This window comes from Mesocricetus auratus, unplaced genomic scaffold (genome assembly GCF_017639785.1).
Source record: "Mesocricetus auratus isolate SY011 unplaced genomic scaffold, BCM_Maur_2.0 Super-Scaffold_6730, whole genome shotgun sequence".
Classification (NCBI taxonomy): domain Eukaryota; kingdom Metazoa; phylum Chordata; class Mammalia; order Rodentia; family Cricetidae; genus Mesocricetus; species Mesocricetus auratus.
In genome coordinates this window covers 111,539,731-111,566,684 of record NW_024429184.1, presented here as the reverse complement: position 1 = coordinate 111,566,684, position 26,954 = coordinate 111,539,731, and the positions used below count along the sequence as shown (strand labels likewise).

Sequence of the window (26,954 nt, the reverse complement as noted above, 5' to 3'; positions counted from 1 at the left end):
TCTGTCTGAGCCTCTGCCATCTTGGAAGCATGCAGAGAAGAACTTCCTCTCTATGCGCCCAACCCTGAATGTCCAGGAAGGACAGATTTCCTCTGCTGACTGCTTCACTCAGGAAAGCAGGAGAAAGAAATAAACCATTGAAGGTTTTCTTGTGCCTATAAAACTCAAGGCAAACTATACTTGGGAGTACATGCCTCCTATACCAGCAGCAGGGAGGAAAAGGTAGGGTTGTCAGCAATTCAAATTCGAAGCCTACTTGAGCAGGAGACCTTGCTTGAACGACAAAGCACACACAGACAAAACAAAAGCTCTTCAGGGCTAGATTACTATTGCAGTCCATCCTAGTCTCTGAGACTGGCCCACCCTATGAGCTGATTCCTCTGAGTCAGCTCAATACATGTTCTCCATCCCACCAGCCCGTGCCTCACCGACTGGTGGTTCTTGGCAGAGACAATCTTCACAGCATCTGGATCCCAGATGACCAGGTCGCTGTCAGAGCCCACAGCTATTCTCCCCTTGCGCGGGTACAGGTTGAATATCTTGGCAGCATTGGTGCTTGTCACAGCCACAAACTGGTTTTCATCCATCTTTCCCGTGGCCTATTGAAATACAGAGATTGTGTGTCTGTGCCCGTCTCCAGGTCAATGGCAGCTCTATCAGTGCAAGGCTTCTTAGCTCAGAGCAAAGGGACCACAAAGGCCCAGGAGCACAAAGGTACTGAGCACAGATTCCACCTATCCAGCAAGCTGGAGGTCAGCTAGACAGTCTGAACTCTACAAGGAAAATGCACAAGTGTGCCACTGATGGGGGATGTTCTTCTGGATATATGTTTCTCTTATTGGTTGATGAATAAAACACTGTTTGGCCAATAGAGGCAGGAAGATAGGCAGGACTAGGAGATGAGGAGAATTCTGGGAAAGGTGGCAGATGGATTCCAAAGAGATGCCATATAGCAGACAGGGAAGATAAGATGAGCCAGGCATTCTCTGGTAAGATAAGTTCACGTAGAAATACATAGATTAATAGAAATGGGTTAATAACTGAGACAGAACTAGCCAATAAGAAGCCCTAACCATCAGCCAACAGTTAAATAATTAACATGAGCCTTTGTGTGCTTATTTGGGGCTGAGGGGAGGCAGGACCTGATGGAACAAGAAAAACTCTAGCAACATGCCACTAATAGAAGTTACTTCTCTTGAAGAATACATTTTTCCTAGTTATGTACATGTAGATTACTTGAATTACTTTTACTAATTCCAAAAAAAGATGAGAGAGAATTTACAGTAACAAATGTGAGTGTGATCCCATTCTTCAGGTACATGTGTTTACTTTTATGTTCACAAGATAGATATGCAGAGCCTTGCAGACGGTGACAATGGATAGGCCTGTGTTAAAGAGCCTTGCAGACGGTGACAATGGATAGGCCTGTGTTAAAGAATTATGTCTTTTTTTCAGATACACATTTATCTAAGGTTTCTGAGTGTCCTTTGTTGAGCATGTATCATGTTGTCAATTAAAAAACTAAAGTTAAGTGTTGCTAAGGAATGAGGATATGTTCTAAGAAGTGATTTTGTTGTCCTGTGACCATCACAGAGTTCTCTTACACAGTAAGTCATGTATGATTTCACTAGGGTCTTAATCATAGGGGACCAGTTATGGGTTTCATATGAACAGAAATATCTATATGCAGCATATATAAGCTTTATGTTAATTTTAAACATATTAAGATAGGATCTGTAAAGATAAAGCATTGTGGGAGTGACCAGCCAATGAGTGGCCCAGCCTGAGACCCATGCCATGAGAGTGAGCCCGCCCCTGATGCTGCCTGGAGTGCCAGGACTCAGAAGCTATTTGGCCCAGAAACCTAGGATAGACCAAACACAGCTGGAGAGAAAAAGTTAATGTAATGATGCCTAACAATATTCTGCTATACTCATAGATTGGTGCCTAACCCACTTGTCATCAGAGAGGTTATTCAGCAACTGATGAAAACAGATTCAGAGACCCACAACCAAACATTAGACTGCACTCTGGGAATCCTGCTCAAGAGAGGGCAGAAGGATTGTAGGAGCCAGAGGGGTCAATGACATCACATGAAAACTCACAGAATCAACTAACCTGGGCTCGTAGGGCCTCACAGAAACTGAACCCACAACCAGGGAGCCTGCATGGAACTGACCTAGGCTCTCTGCATATATATTACAGCTATATAGCTTGGTCTTCTTGTGGGACTCCTAACAGTGGGATCTGGCGATGTCTTTGAGTCTTTTGCTGGCCTTTGCAACCCTAGTCCTTATAATGGGTTGCCTCATCCAGCCTTAATGGAATGGGAGGTGCTTAGTCTCACTGCAACGTGATATCCCACGTCCTGCTGATATCCATGGGAGGTCTCCCATTTTCTGAACAAAAATGGAAGAGGAGTGAATTAGAGGGGTGCAGAAAAAAAAGGTGGGGGAAGGGACTAGGAGGAGAAAAGAGAAGGGAAACTGTGGTCAGGATGTAAATAAATAGGTATTTTTAACAAAATTGACAAAAGTCAACCATGTGGGAGAAGAGACGAAAAGGTTATACTTTCTCTTTTCATGAAACAAAGCCTAAGTATAGAAATAATTAGTTTTCAAACTCAGTCTTAAGATTATGTACTGGGTGGTTTTGTGTGTCAACTTGACACGAGCTATAGTCATCAGAGGATGGAGCCTCAGCTGAGAAAACACCTCCTTGAGATCCAGCTCTAAGGCATTTTCTCATTTAGTGATCAATGGGGGAGGGCCCAGTCCATGGTGGGTGGTGCCATCCCTGGGCTGCTGGCCCTGGGTTCTATAAAAAAGCAGGCTGAGCAAGACATGGGAAGCAAGCCAGTAAGCAGCTCCCCTCCATGGCCTTTTTATCAGCTCCTGTCTCTAGGACCCTGCCCTGTTTGAGTTCCTGTCCTGACTTCCTTCAGGGATGAAGAACAATGCTGAAGTGTAAGTCAAATAAAACTCTTTCCTCCCCAGCTTGCTTTTTGGTCATGGTGTTCTTCACAGCAATAGAAACCCTGACTATGATGGCTTCCTAGAAGTCAAGAGCAAGGGTCTTGTCAGGTCGCCCGTGTAGATGAAGGACACACTAGTTCAGAGACACTACGTTGGTATTACACATAGGCGGCTAACTGTACAATGGGTCTCTTATGAATTTTACTAAAATCTCTGGGAGTGTTTCATTGATATGGTTACTTCTTTCATCAGTCTTTATGAAACAGAGAATATAAAATGCTACTGGCCAAGAGACACTGAGAGTCAATCTCTTGTATAGCCTGGTGGGTTTCAAATGCCCTCGGTGTGGGATGCCTTTGGTGTAACTTGGTGACTTTAGGCAGAGATGTCATTTCAAAGCATCATATTTAATCCTTTCAAAATTAGTTATAGAGCTCTTCAACACAAATAATGGATGCACTATCATCCTAAGCACAGATCATTCATGAAAGCAGATGAAGGAATTATATTTATGTACGGAAACCTCCTTAAGAGTTCTAGACCTCAGGAGTCATTTCTAGAAGGATGAGCTACCTGGCTCCATGGACATTTCAGCTTTTCTAGACCTCACCTTCACCATGTGATTGATTCCTCTCCAGGGCATCCCTGAGGGTCGATGTCTTAACTTGACTGGTGACTGGTGCTTTAATTTGATCCATTGGCATTGCAGCCTGGACCACCCTCCCTTGACCACCTCAGTCCCTTACCACAGCTTTGTCCCAGATGACAGACATACGCTCCTCCACACCATTGGTGCCCTCAGGGATGGCTGTGAAGTTGTCCTTCCCGATGGCTTTCTGGGCAGTGCTGAAGGTACAGTGCGCACTTCCAGAGAGTTGCAGATCACCACTGGCAAAGGAGAAAGGTTTACATGACTATGAGAGATAGCTGGAGAGCACAGGGAGCAGAGGGTGGAATCATGTCTTGAGTTTGAAGTCCCTCTGTCCCTTACTAAGCTGTCTGAGTGAGCTTGGGTAGTTTCCTCCCCTCTCTGGGCTCAGTTACCCATCTAGAAAGCAAGGACGTAGAATTAGATCATGCCTTCTGTGGCAAACAACAAAGAATCCAATGAGGGCTGGAGAGATGAGTCAGTGGTTATTAGCACCTGCCGCTGCTGCAGGGGATCCTTTGGTTCTCAGGGTCCACACCAGGTGACTGACAACTGGCTCTAACCCCAAGTCCATGCCACCTTACGCCTCCTTCTGGCCTCTGCAGGCAACTGCACATGAGGAGCACGCAGAAACAAGCAGGCATTCACATGTAGGCGTGCATGATTGTACACACACACACACACACACACACACACACAGACAGAGAGAGACAGAGACAGAGAGATAGACAGACAGAGAGACAGAGTTGTAAAAATATAAGGACTCCAATAACCAGTAGCCTGATTTTGAGTCTCCCTGTAATTACTGGCTAAGTATCATCAGGACAAATGCTTTGAGTTCTGACAAATAACTTTAAGAGCCTTGACCATCAGTTGCTTAATCTGTAAGATGGTGGTAATAGTGCCTCCCTCATAAAGTTGTTATGAGGGACAAGAGTGAGCACAAGCTTGGCGTGTAACAGGAATCAGCTGCTAGGACCATTATTCACACTGGAACTGTCATCGACTGAATGGTAATGTAGAAGAACCAGCTTTCTGTACTCAACAGACTCCCAGCTACCATCTAGACCACACCCCTGCAGCCCCCATCCCAGAGGACTCCACAGAACACATGGCATGCCTGCACCAACCTGGCCAGCAAGGAGTTGATGTAGTCAGGCGTGGTTGGGTCAGGGCTCAGAGGTGGGGATGTCACAAACGCGGCTGCCTTGGCCCAGTTCTTACTCCAGTAATGGGTTCCATCTATTCCGAGGCTGGCCGTGATGGGTTCGCCAAAGACCACATTTCCTGGAAGAAGAGGATGTCAAGTTTGCAAGAAATATATACTGCTCCAGTCCAGCATAACTAGTCAGAATTCTAACTCTCCTTAAGGCTTTGTCTACGGAGTGGGGCAACCCTGGGGTTCAAGTTTCTAGTCACAGCTTTTTTTAGTCTGTATTTCTATTAAATGTGAACAAATGTGTATTCTGTAAATAAGAAGCCACTAGTTGCAAGGTGTGGCAGTAATCCTCACAGTTTGAAAGCAATTTTAAATTTGACCTGAAGATAATACAACTATATGCTAATTATACAGATAACAAGAGCTGTGCTCATTTTGAAACATTGAGATGTATACTAATTATACAGATAATAAGAGCTATACTCATTTTGAAACATGAAGATATCAAAGCAATGTGTCCTAGAACTAATGGCATGAGATGTTGCTCACCCCTCAGACTTGTGAGAGGACTTAGAATACAGGAAGTACTTGGCACAGGGCAGATGTCCAATAAATACTAATTTCTTGTGTGTATGTGTGTGTTTTACAAGTCATTTTGGGCAGTATTTTGCATGTGTACACACGGTGTAGAGGCCAGAGGCCATTACCGGATGCTCCATCTTACTCTTTGGAGCAGGGTCTCTCACTAAAGTGGTGGCGGCTCAGCAACTGGACAAGCTTAACTGGCCAGCAAGACAACTGGGGATGCCTTCCAACCCCAGAACTCACGATATAAGAGCAGACCACCACGCTAGCTTCTTGATTTGCTTGCAAGGCAGACACTTAACTATTGAGCCCTCTCCTCAGTACTAACTCCTTTACTGTCTACACTTTCCCACTGTAGAGGCCCAAAGTCCTGAGTGTGCTCCACATTGCTGGGGACTGCCAGGTCCTTCTGCTCCAAGGACAAGATTTGGACCTACAGCGTAAGCCCATTCTGGAGGAGAGGCTCTTACATGCTTTTTGTTGTTGTTTTGCTTTTAAATTATTGTTTTCCCCAGCTATGCGTTTGTCATTATGACAAACAGTGATTTGGGAGGCTCTTACATGCTTTTTGTTGTTGTTTTGCTTTTAAATTATTGTTTTCCCCAGCTATGCGTTTGTCATTATGACAAACAGTGATTTGGTTCTAGAGACCCAGCATTAAGATGCCGCTGAACCTTGGATGCTGTATTGAGCTTATATTAAACGTTTAAAAAAAGAGAGAGATAGTGACTCAGAAAGAAATGCTTCTCCCCAAACCTGGTCAGCCCCTCGTTTCTCTGCATCAGTGTCTTGGGACAAGGATATGCCAATAAGCCTTGGGCATCTTTAACCTTCATCTTTTTCTGCCTTCTGCCATCAGCGTTTGCACAAGCATTTTCTAGGATTTTTCACAGGTGGGGTTATAGAGAGGTTTTGCCTCATTTCAAATTCAATCAATTGTTAAGGATATTATGGAATACTAGGTAGGGGAGAATTCTATAAGTGTTTTTGGTTTCACTAGAAAATATTCCTGACTGATTAGGGATATTTTGCTGCCACAGGAAAAAAGAAGAAAATATCAGTGGTTCATATGTGCACCCCTGCCTTAAGGAATGGTGTTAACAAGGATTGACAAAATATAGGGCTAAGAAGAAATGCAGAAGAAAGATTCAAGGAAAACACTCAGCTATTACCAGAAACTCATCCTTAAGAGAGGACCAACTGTTTCTTGGGACTACTTTTAGGAGACGCTGAAATTCTCCATTGTATCTGATTTCAAATACTGAACTACCTACCCAGTTACACAAATTTCTTCATTCAAAGCAAGGTGATAAGAGCAGCCCTATTACACTCCTCAGAACTGGGAACTCTGAAATTAGAGTACTAATTTCAGCACCTCACTGTATTGCTGTGTGTCTGTGTGTGTGTCTCTCTGTGTGTCTGTGTCTGTCTGTATGTGTGACTGCTGTCTCTGTGTATGTGTGTGTGCCTGTGTGTCTGTGTCTGCTCTCTCTCTGTGTGTGTGTCTGTGTGTCTGTGTGTCTGTGTGTCTGTGTCTGCTCTCTCTCTCTCTCTCTCTCTCTCTCTCTCTCTCTCTCTGTGTGTGTGTGTGTGTGTGTGTGTGTGTGTGTGTGTCTGTGTCTGTCTGTGTGTTTAGGTACTCATGCATAGGCCCTGGAGCTTCTACACAAGTGCTTTCTCCACAGAGAGACAACCCCTGCCCTGGTTTTAAGTTGTAATTTTTAAGATTAATTAGAGCGTCAGAATCTCTTAAAGAGTACTGGTGATGGGTCATGAGATTCCTTGGGGACTTGAACAGGAACAGATTCAGGAGGGAGGAATGAGCCCATGCTCCATCTTCCTGCTGGAGGTAATCCCTGATGTTCCCAGCTTCAATATCCCCAGCCTGTTTTGTCACCGAGTTGCACATCCTCTTCACCTTGTAGACTTAGCTTTGTGAGTTCTCCTTCCAAGAAAATCACAAGCCAGAAGGCTAATGGAAAGATGTTTCTACATGAAAATGAACAAGAGCAGCATACCCTTAGAAACAATCCATCCTCCCTGAGGGTTCCCTGGTTATTCTGAGCATAGAGCTCAAGTAGGGCAGGGACGCCAGCAGAGGCATGAGAGGTTACTGAACTAGGTGGTTAGGGCTGGGTGGTGACTGTGGTGGCCTCTCCTCTTCCTTTTCCCCACCTCTCCCCACCCTACTTCTAGTAAGGAGAGTTTGACAGCTCTGCTGGTTCTCCTGGACACCTCTCAGCCAGCAGAGTGGCATCATTAACTGCTGAGAGAGAAAAAAAGGCCGGTTTACTGTGATCTCAGACAGATAGGAAATAACCCAGTACCTGACAGCTAGGAAGACATCTGGACACATAGAATCCATAGAAAGGGAGCCACCGTTCCCCAGCAAACTAGAGCTGAAAAACACTGCCAGAAGTCAGCCTGGCTCCTCGTAAGCCCCCATGTTCCCCACATGGAAGTTCCACAGGACCACTTAGCTGATGAGTCACTCATCGTGGGTCTCTCTGCTAACAGCTGAGCATCAGCACATGGCAACAGCAAATACACGACCGCCTGGGGAGCCTTCTTTCACAATCAAGCACAGCCCACATCTCAATCACGCTGCTTACGTGCCCAGCTTCACCACTGAGTCCATGAGCCTATCACTAAGGACAATATACAAAACTCACACACAAAGCTTTGCAATGGCACTCAAGACACTGCAAGCCCCAGGTAACAGCAGTGGACAGCAAAGTAGAGGGCAGAAAAGGCCAAGAGGACAGAACCTTGGGCCATGAAGACCACAGTGCAAATAAAGAGCATTGCAGTCCTTTCTAAGTTAACTTGTGCTAACCTGTATGACCAGGTGAGGTGACCTCAACCCGGTGATGAGAGCTCCCAGAACGGGCCAGACAATGCTGTCTTTAGGGCATGCTTTGATTCAGGGGTGCACACAGACCCCAGACAAGGTAATCACAGTATTCTTAAACACTTGCTTGAACCTTTTCTTCATTTTATCCCTCACCAGGAGTTGAGGACAATAGATCCCGCCCAAAACCCACCTCCCATATCATCTATTCCTGTCACTGTTGATGCCAATCATAAAACCTACAGTGAGAGCTTTAGAGCACTAATGTCAGAGCTGAAACCCCCAAGCTATTTACAACCAGTACTTTGCTTATCCGGTTGCTTGTTGAAGCCAATTTTGCCTGGATCTTTGACATCTACACTCAGCATAATATTGAATGGTATATCTATTTATAAAGCTCAGATAATGCAAACTGACATCAGACAGATGGAAAGTGTGTCAGAGATGTATAAAGTGTCAGAGCATTAGTTCATGCTGTTATTTCAGGTAAATTACTTAACCGTCCTAAGCCTCAGTTTACTTATATAGCCAATGGGAGAGAGCAAGGCAAGGAACAGAAAAGGTGCCATTTGTATCACAGTTGGCAGCCAGGAAGGGAGGGAGAAGCCACGTGGTGCATTAGGAGGCTCAAGATCCCAGGAGCGCCGGGCAGTGGTGGCACATGCCTTTAATCCCAGCACTCGGGAGGCAGAGGCAGGTGGATCTCTGTGAGTTTGAGGCCAGGCTGGACCCACAGCCTCCAAAACAATACAGAGAAACCCTGTCTCGGAAAAAAAAAAAAAAAGATCCCAGGAGCACCAATTACCTTTCTTCCTGGCTTGTGAGATGAGATCAGCTGCACTCTTGCTCATGACCTTGGTGACATAGAGGGGGCAGTTGGTCTGACTGGCGATGGTGATGGCACGGAACACAGCCTCAGCTTCCAGCTACAAAGAAGAAAAAAAGGTACCCAGGAATCAGTAAGATCACAAGCCTCTCACCCTGCCTCTTTAAAAGGTGGTGATACAGTGCTGTGTGGAGGCTGAGACACCAGGAGGATCTGAAATTACATGGCCTGAGTCTGCTTCTAGGATGCATGACCCCACCCCTTGTGTTACTTTCCTGGGCAACTAGGTGCCTCCGCCGTCCCTCAACAGAGAAACACCGAGAATAGCACAGGGCTGTGTCTAGAGCACAGCCTCTCTCCTCTCCCTAAATGGGAGCTTCTACTCCCCAACCAGAGTCACATCAGCAGGTGTGAATCTCCAGTGAAGACTATCAGGCACCCAAGGACATCCAGTCCTTTCTTACAGCAATGAACTCAGCAAAGGCAAAGGGTTAGAGTGGTGAAGGATTTCTTATGGGAATAATTCCCAAGCCAAGCTCCACAGCACAAACGCTGCTCTCATTTCTGACCTCTTCCAACCTACTCCAACGTAGAATACATGTTTGCAAATAAGCCAACTAGCCCAGCTGCACTTACGACATTCTGAGACAATGGTTTTCCCCACATTTGATTAACCAAGTGGGATCTGAGAGCTCAGGCCCCCTTGGGTGGATGAAGAGTGAACCCTGGTTCTTCCGTGTACAAGTTGGGTAACTTCAATCACCCAGTTCTGCTGCTTTCCCGTCTGAGTGGGAGTAACAGGGAGTCCTGGCATCTAGGGTTGTTGGAAGGGTTAAATGATTAATCCTTTTGAGACATGAGTGCCCAGAACAGTGGCTATTGGTGTAATTGCTGCTGATCACAGTTTCTGACCAATGTGAAGTCTGCTATTGCGCAAACCATGAGCAAGTCCTGTTTGGCCTGGAGTGGAGACAGTGGTGATTTCTCATTGAATCATCAGCCATTCCTTCTCATATGCATATGAGCTTATGGGTTAGCTTGCACAGACCGACACTTAAAAAAATAGGCTCCAAATAGCTTGCAGATGTCTAGTGGCTGCATAATGCAAACCAGTCCCTTCGTGGTGAATGTGGTTCAGTCGGCTTGAGGTGCTGGGTTGGCTGAACTGCCATCCTTCAGGAGGCTCTGGGTACAGGTGAAGCCCCTGACATGGCATCCTGGAGATCATGCTCTGTGACTCTGACACTCCTTTCTTAACAGCCTCACTTGAGACTACATCTGGGTGAGCTTTGAAGTGGAGAGCAGCTGGTTTTTCCCGTGCTCACCCCCCCTTCATACCTTTGCTGACCACTTCGGCAGCCCCATGACCTCAATCCTGGTCCCTTGTTTGGATCTCATTCCTTCCCAGCACTGCAGGGTTTACTACACTTTGGCAACAGCACTATCTTTGGAAGGTTACATCACATTTCTGCTTTACTCAGAAGAGCTTCTAGAGTTGTAGAGATTTACAGCTAAGTGGCCTTCTTACTAAAAAGGAGATGGGACCAGGGAAGGTTGAGGTGGTGGGGGTGGAGTGAGGCTGAAAAAACAAACCAAGGAACAGAAATAGACTTTCTGTGAAATCCCCTGGCCGCATCCAAAGAAGTCCATCTCGCCAGCACATCCCTCCAATGACCAGCAGTCACAGCTTCACAGTGTTGACCATTGTGGTCGACTGACCCCACACAAATGAGTTTCCAGTTCTTTAAACATGGTCAGCCCCATGGCTGGCTTTCTCTAAACTTTAGGCTCTCTACCACACAATGCCACCACCTGCCACCTGGCGTGGCAGCAAGACTAACTGAGACAATGCATTCAGCTAGCACTGCCAGAAATAAGTAAATGTCCCTTAGAGAGGGCCTGGAGTTATCAGGGCACAGAAACTTCATGTGTGACCGAAATGTCAATCATTAATTTTAATTGTAATTTAATTCGTCATTAATCATAGCACACTGTATCAACTAGAAACCTCTAGGAAGCTGGCCATGTTCTGTCTCCATCTTGATGCCCCATACAAGATACAAGTATATTCAGCTTATGAAAATATGTTGTAATAGGAAATTTTCTCTATATTTGTGTTAGTTTTGTTTTTTTTTCAGGCTCTAGAATGGATGAGGAAAGGACAAAATATTTTAGTTCTGGCTCTTCTGTGGAGTTTGGCATAACAGGATTAGCTTCACTGACTTGAGGAGTTCTGGGATCACTCAAGACTGAGGAGTTCTGGGATCACTCAAGGCTGTGGGTCAGAGATGCCTCGCTTTCAGATTGGTGGGAGATTCATTGCAGGCTCTGTGCTGATGTGAGAAATGGCTGGTATAGGAGATAGGAATTAGCCACTAGTCACCTTTTACTGGCAGATGCACAGCCTCAATCATTTCATAAGTGAAAAAACTTCCATTTCCGACCACAATCATTACTTTATTCAATTCAACAGGCATAGTGCCTATGAAAAGTCAATTCAACCTTCTAATCCACATTGTTTTGCAAGACTCAAAGCAGTATGAGAGAGTGCATAAGAATGTCCCCAGTATTCATGATTAACAAAGACTTAGACATTTAGCACTCCTCCTGAAGGCCCACAGAGTGTCCTGCACCTGACGGCCAGAGGTGAGCATCTCCCATACATTATTTTCTAGTGAGAAGAGGTCTTTGAGAGAGGTCTTCCAACAATGCTAGCAGATGCTCATAGATTCTCTCACCTTCCAGGCATGCTCATGCCTACCCTGTGTGGATATGGGGCTCAAGAAATCAGGGTCAAAAAGAAACACTCCAGATGTAAAGTGAATGTCAGGCTAGGATGGTGGCAGTCACTTTCCACTCTTACTGCCATCTTGACTTTTCCCTGTATGGCCTTTCTGCTCTACGCCATGAAACCCACCTCTTCTGGTCTGCTCAGAACATGGCCTTCTGGGCCAGTTATCCCCATTTCCAACATCCGGGCCTGCTCCTAAAATAAGAAAAAAATGAAGAACAGAAAGTTCTTAGATGGTCCAACCAAGATTTGGGGAAATTACATCTGCATGCTCTGGACTAAGATGCACTCAGGGGAAAGAATAAAATTTATAAAGAATAAAATATGATTCCACATTTGCAGTTGTAAAGTTAAATCCTTAAAAAGCTAACTGGATCAATTTATTAAAAGGAAGATAGTTAAGAGTAACATGTTGTCTTCCCCGCCCTGCCGTCTGCCTAGGCCCTGTCAAGCTGTCTGAAACCCCAAACAACACACAGGACACTGTATTAATTATGAAGCTGTTGGCCGTTTGCTGTCTTCCATCTTTACAAGGTCATTTCTTTATTTATCTATTACTATTGCTCTATTTCTTTTACTTTTATTTATTTTTTTCTCTGAGACAGGGTTTCTCTGGAAATCTGCCTGCCTTTGCCTCTGGAGCAAATCCTACCAGCATGTGCCACCAGTTAAGAGTGTTCATGTTTTGTCTACATTACCAATAAAATGTCACTCACTCTTTGTCTCTTTCAGACCCAGTTCCCTGCAAATATACCCCTTGTCTCACAAGTCAGCTGATTAAATCTTGAATTTAGCTGCTTCTATTCAATAAAAGGTGTGGACATCTGCTCCAGGCTATGCTCTGGGCTAAGTACCTGGATTAAGGCAGTGTAATTTACAGTTTAGGGCCAGACCCCCCAGCATGTGGTCGCCTGTCAACTCTATCAGGTTTATCTGGGCTGCTTTATTCCAGGTACAGATTTCCAATCCAGCTGTGACCTAATGAGAAACTACAGTGTCAAGTTCTGACAACTCATTTTTTAATAACCCCCTCTGGGTTTTTTTAAATCCACAGGTTAGATGATTGGATGCAGAATTCAACCAAACAAAACTGTGCCTCTTGACAGCGTTCCCTGAGTTACTGTTTGGTAAAATTCCATGTACATCATAGCATGACAGAAAGGAGTGCTTCTTGTGGAAGACTAATCATCCTCACACCTATGAACAACATTCACAGAGAATCAGGTGGCTGGTGAACACAATCATGGGTAGCAGAAAGCCTGGGCTCCCATTTTCTACAGTTGCACCCTGAAATTATTAAGTCTAGTTCCTAAGAACCTCTGCTTCAGTGATCCCAGCCCAATGGCCTGGGAGATCCTGGTAATTCAGGAGAGATGTCATTAGCGCCAAGGCTATCTCACCTGGTGACTATGGGGCAGAGTTAACACAAAAGGATCCTATTAGCTAGAAAGAACCTGTTTTGCTGTTAGTAATTCAGATTAAGAGGAGAGATTGGAAAATGCTTGTAGGTTGTGGTTAAGCTTCATGGTCTGTCTTCCCAGGTCAGTTTGATTAGATTTGCAATTACCTAGCAGACTAGATTGGTGAGGCATACCTCTGGGTGTGTCTGGAGATTATCTGAGGATGGGCTGAATCATTCCATGGTTGGGCTTGGAACCCAGACAGACTAAAAAGGGAACAGAAAACTGGGCTTGATGACCCACACCTTTAATCCCATCACTTGGGAGACAGAGGCAGGGGGATCTCTGATTTCGAAGCCAGCCTGGTCGACAATGTGAGTTCCAGGACAACCAAGGATATACAAAGAAACCCTGCCTCAATAAATAAATACATAAATAAGTAAATATAAATAGGGGCAGGAAAAAGTCAGCACTATATGGCATACATAGTAAATTCTGTAAAACCTTCATGGGCTGATTTTTCTATCAAATCACACCCATTTTGTCTTCTGGTCATTGAATTCTAGACATTTTCTTTCAAACTCCAGTAAGAGTCCTCCCTGATGAGGCACATAAGGGCTAAGGTTTACAACTGAGTATCTTCTGCCTTATATGACCTCTATCACGGTCACATGCATTAACACTGGATACAGCTAGCTTATCAAGGTCACTGGAAACACACTGTTTCTAAGTGTACAAGACAGAAATGACTTCACTATTCTGGCCACAGCACAGCTGTGGCTTGCTCCAACAAGGAAATGGGGCTTGCTTTGTTATGAATCAGATAGATTAAGTTTCTTTTAAATTTTTTATTTATTTTAATTAAAATGTGATTACATTATTTCTCCCCTTTTCTTCCTTCCAACCCCTCCCATATACCCATATCTCACTGCCTTCCAATCCATGGTCCCTTGGCCTGTTTTTCTTTAATTACAGTTATTACATAAACATAAATACAAGAATCTTGTATGTACATAATTTCAGGGCTAATTATTTGGCATTGGATAAACAGTTAGGGACTTATCCTGGGAGAGACTGATTCTTTTTTTCCAAGGTCACTGGTTGCTTGTAGTTCTTTGCCTAGGGTTGAGCGCCCATGAAAGTTTGCTCTTCTGAGTTCTTGTGCTATTAGAGCTAATGTTGAGGTCCTCTTTGGCAGCCATAATGTGGTGACATCCTGGGAGAAGTGTCTCTGTCATTTCTGGGAGACACAGTCTCACAGCAGACCTTCTGTGCTGGTTCTTACGATCCTTCTGACTCATGGTCCTTGAGTTTTGGGTACAGGATCTGTGTCGTAGGACATCCACCAAGGCATCAGTCTTCTGTGTGTGACCAGGTGTGGCTTTCTGTGATGGCCTAGCACTACAGCAAAGGGGAGCTTCTTCGCTGAGGAGTGGGAGCTACATTTCTCTGTGGGAATAAGGCCACTCCTCCAATGCATAATTTAAACAAGCCCAGCCTAGCTTGGAATTGGAAAGATCTGAAAATTGTCCTTGTTTGTACACAAGGAGGTTTTATTTTGCTTTTGCAGAAGTATAGCCAGAAACTCTGAGGATAGCAGCTGCCTTCATTTAGATGACGTGATACAATCTTCAGCTAAAAAGCTGAATCTAATGAATGCACACCAGAAACTCATCCCAATGGAAAAATGCTCCAATTCTTTCTCCTGATGGAGAACAGATCTTCCCAAGGTCAGCAAAGGGTGGGATGAAGACTAGCCAGAGAGCATCTGTACTGAGGAGCCACAGGGGGAAAGGAATCAAACAGCCAAACAGCAGTGCTTTGACTTGGAGCCCTGTCATAGCTACAGGCCTAAAATAGAAGCAGGAGTTTGAATTTCATCGCACCAGAGGAAGAGCTGGGGCCTCTGGCTGCTGGGCTGAACACATGGAGAAAAGAGAGGGCTAACAGTTCTCGCATCCATGTGTTTACTCCCTGAGATCAAGACAACTGAGCACTCCATGGGAAAAGATCTCATTAAGTCTAGGTCTGGGGGAGACATGTGAAGACAGCACATCAGGGTCCTGACTAATTAGCTTTCTTGGTTGTAAGTCAGAGGAAATTACACACTTAGTCACCTCCTCTACTCTCAAGAAGTTGCTGAGACTCTAAAATCACAACATCTAGAGCCCTGTACTGTGGGACATGAAGAGCCAAGGATCCCCGGACACATGATCTCTGAGTAAAGATGCCTACCAGGGCACACCAATTTAAGAGACAGTTACTTGTCATGATCTATAAGCCAGTGATGGCATCCTTCTGAGCCTTGACTTCCTCATCTGCAAAACAGGCAGGGTGATGGCACCTTAAAAGTTTGGAAGACTGAGAACATACCAGAACAAATGTTTGCTTAGCTGCCAGGGTGTGAGACCCCCGAGGATCCGTGGTCGAGTGCTCTTCTGGGGCTGTTGGACTGTGGAAACTAGGGGCTTCCATTCCTCCAGTGGTACCTGCCCTACTCAGAAGCTAGCAAGGCAAGAGCTAGCCAACACAGTACTCCTGCGTGCCTGCTGACCACAGTCACCAACCTTCTGAAGGAGAGAGGTAGCCTGTCCATGTTTGTGTGGACAGTCAAGCTCCTGGCACCCGGTGCTCAGACACTATTCATGAAGGAACTTTGCTTCTCATTAAGGTCATCAACCAGGTCTTCTGTCTTACCAGCTCCTCCAGCAGAGGCCAGTGCTGAGTGCATACCCCTGAGGAAAGCACATCTGTGCATCTGTTCCATTAAGCAGCCCAGGAGATGGATAGGAACTTGCTTTGTTTCCTACAAACGATCAGTTTGGGGCTCTGAGCTCTTGCCTTCATCATTCTTTCAAGTCACTCAATGTGACTTCTAGGAAACCAGTGGATGTTGGATCCCACAAGACCCAAATTCATTACTGTCCGAGTTCTGCAATCCTGGATCAGATTTCTGCCTTCAAAGAAAAGCTGCCTCATGATGGTTCATTTTCAGTGAAGACCCTGGCCCGCTCTGAATCTGGAACTCTCCTCTCTAATCTGGTCTGGCTGCCAAGATTGATCGGTCCTCTACATTCTTCAAGTTTTTCCTTGTTTTCATCCCTTGCTCTCTCTCCCATTGTTTTCTGTTGTCCTCATCATAGATTATGGGGATCTTGTGTTTATTTCAGTGGTTTTGTTTGTTTGTTTGTTTGTTTTTCTAAATTGGGCTTTCCCTGGGTAGCTTTGGCTGACCTTCAACTTTCTTTACTGCTGAAGAGATGTTTGCTCCTGGAGTAGAATGGCAGGCACTCCAGAGCTCCTCTAAAAACGTTAGTTGAAGACATTTTGGATACCATCAGGGGCACCCTCGGAGACTTGATTTTTCCTATACTTGGCTCTTCGCTTCTTAAACCAATGGTGCACTTCAGATTCTTTCATATACAGGTGCTTCGCAAGACTCTTCTCTGAGATCTCATTTGGGTACTGAACCTCCTTGAAAACTCTCTCCAGTTTGTTTAGCTGCCAGGGTGTGAGACCCCTGCGGATCCGTGGTCGAGTGCTCTTCCGGGGCTGTTGGACTGTGGAAACCAATTCTTCCAGTGGTATCTGCCCTGGACTTTGGTGGCTCGCTTCTTGGCTCACGTAGGCGACGTCACAATCAATGCCGTTCAAGCTGCGCGCGTGGTTCCCATCACCCTGGTGATTCGGGATACCTTGGTACGCGGGTTTGTCTATGAAGCGTAGAGCACATTCGCAAAAATTGAGGATCCCTTCTGCTGTGGTAGTCTCTTGTTCCTCCTCGATTTCTACCTCGATCTCATATTTTCCCGGGTTGTTGAAACTGGCGTCATGGTGAAGGTACACATGCTCCATGGCCTGAACTCCTTAGAAGTAGCCTTGCTTTCGCAAAGAAGGATGTGGTCAGGGGAGTCAAACCGACCAAGTCTCTCTCGCTCTGGAGAGGTCAGTCCTGGAGTTGTTCAGTGCACGTAGCTAGACTTCTCTTCAGATCCAATCTGCGCTGAAGGCTGGAAGGGGTCCTGGAGTGCTATGTTCTTCAGTCTTCAGTCTTTGTTGAAATTCCAGAGAAATTCGTCCTAATATCGGTGAAGGAATGCGGTTCCCGCAGGATAAAATAACTTGCCAGTTAGAGCAAAGGCAAGCGGCCTAAACGCAAAGGTTCCGTCTACCGCCCCCTTTTAACTGGGATGTCACCGGAAGATGCCGCCCACATTTAGGGAGGGTCACCCAACCTCCAATAATAAGAACAGGAAAAATCCCTTGTGTCTGGGCGTGGCAACAAAGCAACACACGCCTTTAATCCAGCAGAGCCAATTCGATCCTGTGTGTTAACACCACACGGAGACCGTGTATGGGGAGGGGGGGGAGAAAGAGAGAGAGCCCTGCATAGAAGTACCCAGAAATTTGTTTGAGTTAATTCCAGATGCAGTTAAGTGGGCCACCAAGATCACACAGTTTTCTTACTCTAGTCAGAAGTTTCTAAACTCATTTAGGGAGAGAAGAGCCAGTAGGGCCACTTTTAGACATACCTGTTCATAACTAGGTAAATTGGAGGTGCTATCTCAAATTAAAAACAAATGGAGAAGATGACATCAGAAAAACTATTTTAAAAACACCTGCAAGTTTAGTAACTTATAATTTACGGTGATATTAATCTGAAGACAATCTTTTTTGTTTGGATTTTGGTTTTCTGAAACAGGGTCTCACTATATAGCCTTCTTTGGCCTGGAACTCACAGTGAGCTGTCTTGCCTCAGCCTCCTGAATTGGGAGATTAAAGGTGTGCACCACTACCTGAGCCCTTGAAGATTAATTTTTTGGGGGGAGGGGTTTCCAGAAAGTTTCTCAGTGTAGCTCTGACCTCCAACTCCAAGAGCTGGGATTAAAGGTGTGTGCCACCACTGTATTGCTGAAGAGTAAGTCTGTAACGTACACTGTTTATAGCGGGAAACCAAAAGCTCACTGCCACCTCTTCCTCTGCACCTCTGATGGATATTGGGATTATAAGCACTAGCCTAGAGTTGTGAGTTTTTTAGCATGAATTTTGGCCTTAGCAAAGTTTTTATGGCAGTCCTGAACACTTGAGGCATCAAAACATGTTGAAGAGAGAAATGGATGGGATGCAGATCCAAACTCACACACAAAAAAGGCTTGCCCTGTGATGTTTGTTACCTGGGCAATGATATCTCCATTTTCGGCATGAACTTGAGCAATGGCCCCCAGCTCTCCCAGGCAGGTGAAAATCTCATAGAGCTGAAACAGAAATGAACAACCTCACAGCCACCTTCCCATAAAGACCCATTGCTAAAACCAGAGCTGAAACAGTATCTTAAACCAGAGAGGAATACAGCCCAAAGACATTTTAGCCAGGCATGGTGGCACACGCCTTTAATCCCAGCCCTGGGGAGGCAGAAGCTGATGGATCTCTTTGAGTTTGGGGCCAGCCTAGATGAATGCGTTCCAGGGGTTACACAGAGAATCCCTGTCTCAAAATTAAATCAAACCAATCCAAAACAAACAAACAAACAAACAAAAACAAAGACATTTTAGGAGGTTCTGTCTGTGTGAAAGCCTTGTCTGGACTTGCACAGACAGGACCACTATCTAACAAGCCTTGTCTCTGGCATCCATTTGTCTGAGTAATTTCCCACTAAGCTGAGACATGGTGACAGAATTCTTTACAAGTACTTCATGAGTACTGGACTAATACAATACTCACTCTTAATCTGATCCTCTAAAGACAAGTTTGCCCTCACTCTCCACCTAGAAGGTAAGAGTGCTAATTTCTTACATTTCTCCCCATCATTTCAGATCTATCCATGTGGGACACACTCATGATTTCCTAGGGGAAGGCCAACTGAAACAATTATGACAGTCAAGCCGACACCAATAGCAGGAAGCCTGTTTGATCTCATGAAGCAGAGAGCTTCACATCATCAGATTTATGAGAGGCTTAGAGACAAGAGCTTTCCTCTAGTTCTTTAAGACAACTGTTGCCAGGAGAAATTCAAGCTCCTCTCTGCTTCTCCAGGAGCAGGTAGCCCGTTAACTCCTTTAAAATGCAGTGGGGACTGCAAGGGCTTCAATAGGCCGCCTGACATAGTAGCCTTCCACTGTAACCACAGTGACTCATGTTCCAAGGGCCAAGGTCATCCGCAGCAATAGGAAACCCATGCGTGCAGACAATCCAAACATCACAGCCAGACGGGTTGCTACCTCTGTGTTGGACACTTGATATAAATCCTTGTAAGCCATGTAAACCATGAAGGAGTTAACACCTGCAAGACAAGAAAAGGAAGGAAATCAGAAAAAAGACAACATTAATTATCACCACCACCTTCTCATGTCTATCACGCCATGGTCCCTGAGTGCATGGCTCAAGTATCTGCCCCATAGAAGGGAAACATTCTAAATGTCCCATCTTATCATGTCTTCTGGTGCTTGTAAAATCTGTAGTTGGTAAGTGGTTTCCTCGAAGAGTGCTGCCTTCTTCTGTATCCTTTTCTACCACCAATTCCCAGCATTACAGTTCAGAAGATTGATAACTTTCACATTGTTCAAGGAAGCAGACATCAAAGAAGTCATGATAGCACATCAGCCGTGCCCAGAAGCTAGGGGCTACAACACTTGGATGCACCATGGACTGCAATGGGCTAGGAATGCTTAACTTCTGAACTGAAGTGTCCTCCCCTAAAATTGGAATAATAATTCCCACCTCATAAGGTAGCTGTCCACTGAAGGTAGCAACACTTTAAAGGCTTTGAGTTCCTGGTCTCCATGGGGATGGGTTTATTTCACTATTTGGTGAATGACTGGTATATACTAGGCTGTAGGGGAGGTGCCTAAGAGAAGATGGCAATAAAAGTAACTTTAAAATCTTCTGAATCAGGTCTGGTGAGGGGACAAGCATTTAATCCTGTCACTGAGGAGACAGAGGCAGGACTGCTATGAATTTTTCTTTCTATCCCTTATTGCACTTCATAAGTTTTGGGATGACCCGAACTATATAAAAAGTACCAGGGCAACCAATAAGGCCTTGTATCAAAATAAAATAAAGCCCAAATCCTATATCCCCCACCTATAATAATTTGCTTCTAAGATTCAGCATGTATACATACATCATGTATACAGCACGAAGGTATATACTTACATGATGTATTTTCTGTTACTGAAACTGTACTTTTGAATACACATGCATAGCACATGTACAAATGCATGCACACACAGAGTAAGTTTATATTTTTGTAAGTATACTATTTACCCTTCATTCTCTGTAATTTTTTAAAGAATAAACCAAGTGGTAGTGGTACATGCCTTTAATCTCAGTACTTGGGAGGCAAAGGGAAGTGAATCTCTGTGAGTTCAAGGCCAGCCTGGTCTACAAAGTGAGTTCCAGGACTACTGGAACTGTGCCAAAACTACACAGAGAAACCCTGCTTAGGTAATGAGAGAGAGAGAAAGAGAGAGAGTAATAATAGGTTCAATTATTTGAATGCGTGGTCATTAGGAATGGGGAGACTTGACAGGGATTAAGGTGTGGTCTTGTGGGAGCAGGTGTGCCTTGGAGGATATGTGTCACTGGGGGTGGGATTTGGGGTTTCAAATGCTCAAACCAGGCTCAGTGTCTGTCTCATTGCTGCCAGCTGATCTGGATGTAGAACTCTCAGCTACTTCTCAGACACCAGGTCTGCATGCTGCCAAGATGAAGATGGTGTGAACCTCAGAAAAACTTTGAATAAGTCTCAATTAAATGTTTTCTAAGAGTTGTCTTGGTCATGATGTCTTTACAGCAATAGAGCACTGACACACAGTGTGAAGAATGACTCTTTCCCATAACATTATCTAAATTTCAAATGCAGAAATAAAAATAAGCACAGAACCTTGCCTCCGTGAACTAACAAATGGAATGGGAAAGAGATAGCAATTTGTGCCTTGTACTTAGGCCATTAGCACTATAGGAAAAGATCTATTGATTTTCACCCAAAATAAATAGGTAGGTGGCATGGTAGAACAGGAAATCATTTTGAGGAAAGGAAAATAATTTCGGTTTAACCATTAGGGTAAGCTTAGCCCACAGTCTCCCCAGCCAAAAGTGGATTATAGCTCAAGAATGTCCCTACGCAGCATGGGTCAGCTCAGGGCAGCTCTCCACAACATCCCCTTTCCAAAAGCCTCCAAGTCATCCTTGGAATGACCTAGACACTATGTGCTGGCTAAAATTCTGAATTTTCTACTGACAGGCAACACAAAGAGGGAGGCCTGAGTGCATGTTTTGTGATACCTAGGGTTGGGCAGGATTTATGGGGTGCAGCAAGAGATAGAAAGAAAAAGGCATCTCCTCTCCACATAGACACATGATGTTCTCCTGAAGTCCTTGCCCTGTGACCAGATAGGTCATAGGCTTTAAGCATCCACTCCACTGCCTCTGGTTAGACAGCTTCCTTTTGCACTGGGACTTCCACAGAGGCTGTCATTTATCCATTTCTGAGTTTCCAGATCCCCTGACAAACCTGAGCACAGGGTACATATTTGCATATGCATATGTGTTCCTGTGGGTACTCAATGTCTGATGATCAGAACATAGGAAGAAACAGAAAGCAGAAGAATCTAGGATGATGATGGAACCAAACTCATCTTTGCAGGAGAGGATCCCTCCAACAACACACACACACACACACCTCCAACAACAATACACGGAGGATCCCTCCAACAACACACACACACACACACACACACACACACACACACACACACACAGAGGATCCCTCCAACAAAACATACACATACACAGAGATTCCTCCAACAACAACAATACACACACACAAAGAGGATCCCTCCAACAATGCACACAGGCACGCACACACACACACACACACACACACACACACAGATTCCTCCAACAATACACACACACACACAAAGAGGATCCTTCCAACAATACAGACACACATACATACACACATACACACACACAGATTCCTCCAACAACAACAATACACACACACACACACACACACACACACACACGGGGGTGGGGTGGGGTGGGGGGAATACTGCAGGAACATATTCTCATTCCTAGCTAGAGAGTCAATCTGTCCTTGTTCCTGGCAGGTCTTAGCCATTCTTGAAGATGCCATTATTATATAATATTAACACTTTGGTCTTCAGTAAAACTGATAGGGTTTAGAAATCCTTGATCACAAATTTGTTAGCAATGTGACTTCTGGGAGGATCAGTCACCTTGCCTCAGTTTCTCCCTCTGCAAAACTGGCAATAATGTGTTGTGCTGGTTAGTTTTAAGTCAACTTGATTCAGGCTGGAGGCATTTTGGAACAGGGAACCTCAGCTGAGAAAATGCCCCTACCCGTGGGCAAGCCTGTGCTGCATTGTCTTGATTTACTACGGTTGGTGTGGGAGGACCCAGCTAACTGTGAACAGCGCCATCCCTGGGTTGGGGGTCCACTGTGCTTATAGAAGGCAGGCTGAGCAAGCCAGTTGGACGTTCCTCTTCCAGCTCTGTACGTCAGTTCCTGTCTCCAGGTTCCCACCCTGCTTCAGCGCCTGTCCTGACTTCCTTCAATGATGAACTACCAGTTGCAAAATGAAATAAATCTTTTCCTCCCCTAGTTGCATTTTGTCACGATGCTTAATCGAAGCAATGGAAACCTAACTAAGCCGTTTACAGAGGTGACATGCATCATCTCTGGATAGATCTATTGTGTATTAAATGCAACCCTGGGCAGTTACTCAGACCCTCTACTTTTCCAACTGCGCAGTGACTAACACTCTTTATCCCATGAGGATCCTGTAAAAAGTAAGAAAAGTCGCATAAATGTAACGTGCCTGGAACAAAGCAGAAGCCCCACACTCGTGCTCATGGTACCGGTCTCTAAGGTAGGGGAGTGGCGCACATGAATGGGACTCTGGGAAAAACAGACATGGCAGCCAAGACACAGGAGACTGGATGCTTTGCTCACCCTTGTCTCTGCTGAGGCTTTGCACTTCCTGCTTGACACTGTCGCTCCAGTGGGTGATGTCCACATGCAAAGCGTAGTCACAGCAGCTCTTCCCATCGGCCCACTCACGCCACTTTTCATAGGCCTCGGTCAGGCCAGACTCAGGTTCAGGTACCACATGGTCAACTGGAAGATGAAGGCCAGATGGGTGACTCAGAACAGTTGAGTTCTTCCCCCGAGTTCTGCAAGTCTATGCCTCCCTGCTTAGCTGTGGCTCTACAACCTCTGGGTCGTTTGTGGTGCCTTCAAAGATATCAGTGCTTTAAATGTCTAACTCCAGGACTTAGGACTAATTATTACATCTCTGAAACTTCAGTTTTCTCTTCTTAAAATGTGTTTTAAGTAGACGGGGAAGTAGGTCATGACAGCAGTTTTCCTCTGAGTTTGTTGTATAATTAAGTGATAAAATGCATATAAAGTGCTCCCCTAGGTTAGGTCTGGATGAGTAGCTGCTGTTTATGACAAAGCTGTGTTCTCTTCCCTGGATAGAAGAAGTTCTACATCGATGACAGGTACTAGGGACCAAGGTTAAGAAGAATTAGTTTCTCTGAGTTCAAATTCATTCTTTTCCCTGGAAGAACAGGATGGTACAGATTTTCAAATAATTGCTGCTATCATAGCAAGGGCTAGGCAAAATCTCCACCCTCATCAATGCCCCACAGGCAGTCGATGTCAAGTATGAGATTGGTTCAACTATCCCAAGAACAACACTGATATATGTAACAAAAGTCTGGACATATTTTTTAAGACCTGACATAATAATTACCCTCATGCCCAAGACTCATACCTAGGAAAACAAGCTGTAGGTGTTACCAACATTTAGTTTCTAGGGTGTTTGATAATTCATTTATGGAAATGGAAAACTGCAGCAACTGAAGTTGAAAACAATTGAGAAGTTTAGTTAAAAACAGAGAAACTTTCTCAGGATCACAAAAGACATCTATTTTAAAACCTGTGGTAGAATACGAAGAAAGGAAAAAGACATTCATCATCCATGACCTTGGTAAAAAATAAATGGCAGCTTAAAATACGGTGCATGCATTACAATCCTCTTGTTAAATTGGAAACAACTGCAACTCTTTACAGTGAAGTGGGTTACAGGCAATCTTTGCTTTGTGTGCATCCTGCATTTCTAAGTTGTCCACGAAGGGTAAGAACGCATCCATGGCTCCTTGTAAGCTTTACTCCTCACCTAGATTTCTGCTTTTCCCTCTGCCACTTCACTACCATAGAAGACCAAGCACAAGGAACATGACAGGCATGCAGAACAGGCCCAGTCCTCTCCCAGATGGCAGGCAGCCAAGCCAAAGTCAAGGTCATGCATTTCCTCTGCCAAAGGAGCCTAAGTGTGCTGATCTGAAAGTAAATGCATCCAGCTACATTACTAATGTCTTCAAGGACACGAGGGCTTTCCTGGGTAGACAGCTGCTGAAAAGTCAGCTCTCTCCCTTCCATCAGCTGGGAGGAAAGCTCAGGCCTCCCTAGACTGCACCTTTTATGGCCCTGCTGCAATTTTTCTGGGCTTCTACACCCTAGCTAAAGTTGACCGCTGCTAGTGGTTGAGTCGAAAGTAAGGTCAAGACAAACTAATTCTGGCTCAGTCTGCTCTGTGCCTGTGGGTAGAGGAATATGAAGTTAAGTAAACAATGCTCTGTCTCCCAAGTTTGAGGCTAGCTCTGGGCCAGTACCCAATTCACTGAGATTCCTTGGGACAGGAAAGGCTGCCTGGAATGCTATCAGTTCACCAATCCAATGGAATGCCACTTCCCAAGTCTCCCTAGGATTAGTAGTTACCAGAAACAAAACAAAAATAAAGGAAACCACTCACAGCTTTCCTAATCTTAAAGATACAAATTAGCCAAAATACAGCAAAGACCCAATAGCACTAAGTCCACCAATGACCACTAATCCACCAAGAACTGTCAGTCTCAATGGTTGCTCTTTGTAACTTATCTTTTTCTCGGTTGCATTCATGGTCATGAGGCTCATGGATCATCTTTGTGTAATTACAGGGAGCTGGCAGTTTTCCTAAGAGTAACCACCCCAGGAACGTAAATTCACAAACCAAATTGAGAGATGTGTATCTGTGTCAGTATTATCAGAGACCAGGCATTTGGCAAACACACAGGTCTGGGAAGCTGGAATATGTCTAGTCTGGGGACTTACTGATCATAGTGGTGCCACCCGCTAAGGCAGCCTTTGTCCCTTGGAAGAAATCATCCACCGTGGTCATTCCCTTGTAAGGCATCTGGAAGTGTGTGTGTACGTCAATGCCTCCAGGAATCACCATCTTCCCATTGGCTTCAATGGTCTTCACACCTCCAGGAACAATCAGATTGTCTCCAATTTGCCTGGGGAGACAGTGGAACAACTGGCAATTAAAAAGTGAAACTCAAGACAAGTGTAAGATGCAAGGATTTTAGACACTGGGGTCTTCAAAGTCACAATTCCAGTAGTCTTTAAACAAAGGTAGACAGCTGTGTATGTAAAACTACTTTTGTTGACACTAAATTATCTGCATGGGCCTTTTGTACCGAAATCTATGGACTGCCATTTTCTAGAGCACAGCACATGACTGATATCTTGCATAACTATTTTCATTATTTCTTTCACTTTGCTCTTTTTTTAATGGTGTGGAATGATGCTGGGGAAAGCTGTGAAGAGTGTGAAAAACACATGACTGTTAGGAGCAACAGAAGGAGGAAATTCAGTGCAGCAACAGGTATGGGAACTTAGTCGTCTTCCAAGCAGGCTTTCTGTGCCTAAAGAAAGCTCTCTGCCCCAGCCATTCCCCACCTCAGGCTTCTTTTCCTTATTCCATCCTCCCCTGGTGAGTCAATGGTGCCTCATCGCAGATTCACAAGGAAAGAGTCAGACATGCAGATCTCACCTACACCAACTGCCTTTGCACTGTCAGTCTCTCAACAGAGACTTCAAACTAAGGAAGACGATTATGACACTCTGGAGAAGATACAGTGTGACCCAGGAGAAGCTTTAGAGCACTCCAAGAAGGAATGGGGGAGGAGAGCAAGGCAGAGGCAGCAGCTCAATGAATGTTTCAAAGGTGCATCTCACAAGGAATGTACACCTATCCTTCACAATGCTGCTTGCAGATCACAACTTCCAGCATGGCTTGACTTTATATCTTTGATCTAGGCATCTGGTCAAGTTTGTCACCAAGGTGACAAACCTACCTTGGGTGCATTGTAAGCCACTATTTGTGGTATGAGTACTTTCCCTTCTATACACAGACAAAAAGGTTCTCTTGGGGTAGTAAAATAATCCATCACTGACCAGCAAACTCTAGGTTCACAGCTAATGTATTCCTGACACGTCTAAGAGTTCAACTTCACCACATCACCATGGGGCCATTCCAGGGCCACCACAATTTAAAACACACTGTGGAAAAAATGCACCCTATGATTGTAATTCTACATTAGTCCAGACACTGCCCAGTTCTGATATTCTTTGTCTTAGTTCTTCCTCCAGGAAAAACTGAGAACCAAGAGGATGAAGAGTGGATGGACCTGTGTGGTGTGTGTATATATTTATATGCATTGTTTCACTTGGTTTTTTTTTTACAACTAGCATAATACCTACTTTTCTCCAACACACCTATTAAGACCACAGTGATCTTTAAAATCTCAGTTTCCATCTCCTCATTTAATCATTCCTCTTATGGTCACCAAGCCTACCCTGT

The 26,954-nt window shown here is 44.8% G+C and overlaps 1 protein-coding gene across 3 annotated transcripts in view; it reads right to left on the bottom strand.

Moving 5' to 3' along the window:
* Dpysl3 (dihydropyrimidinase like 3) overlaps positions 1-26,954 on the bottom strand; it is a 113,794-nt gene that overhangs the window by 7,758 nt on the left and 79,082 nt on the right. For all 3 annotated transcript variants that reach the window (XM_040741860.1, XM_040741862.1, XM_040741863.1), the window contains exons 3-11: positions 25,421-25,605; positions 23,216-23,380; positions 19,455-19,516; positions 18,411-18,491; positions 11,963-12,031; positions 9,025-9,145; positions 4,755-4,911; positions 3,722-3,863; positions 429-599 (exon numbers count right to left, since the gene is read on the bottom strand). In XM_040741860.1, the coding sequence (XP_040597794.1) occupies positions 429-599; positions 3,722-3,863; positions 4,755-4,911; positions 9,025-9,145; positions 11,963-12,031; positions 18,411-18,491; positions 19,455-19,516; positions 23,216-23,380; positions 25,421-25,605 (1,153 nt within the window). The remainder of the gene's footprint in view (positions 1-428; positions 600-3,721; positions 3,864-4,754; positions 4,912-9,024; positions 9,146-11,962; positions 12,032-18,410; positions 18,492-19,454; positions 19,517-23,215; positions 23,381-25,420; positions 25,606-26,954) is intronic.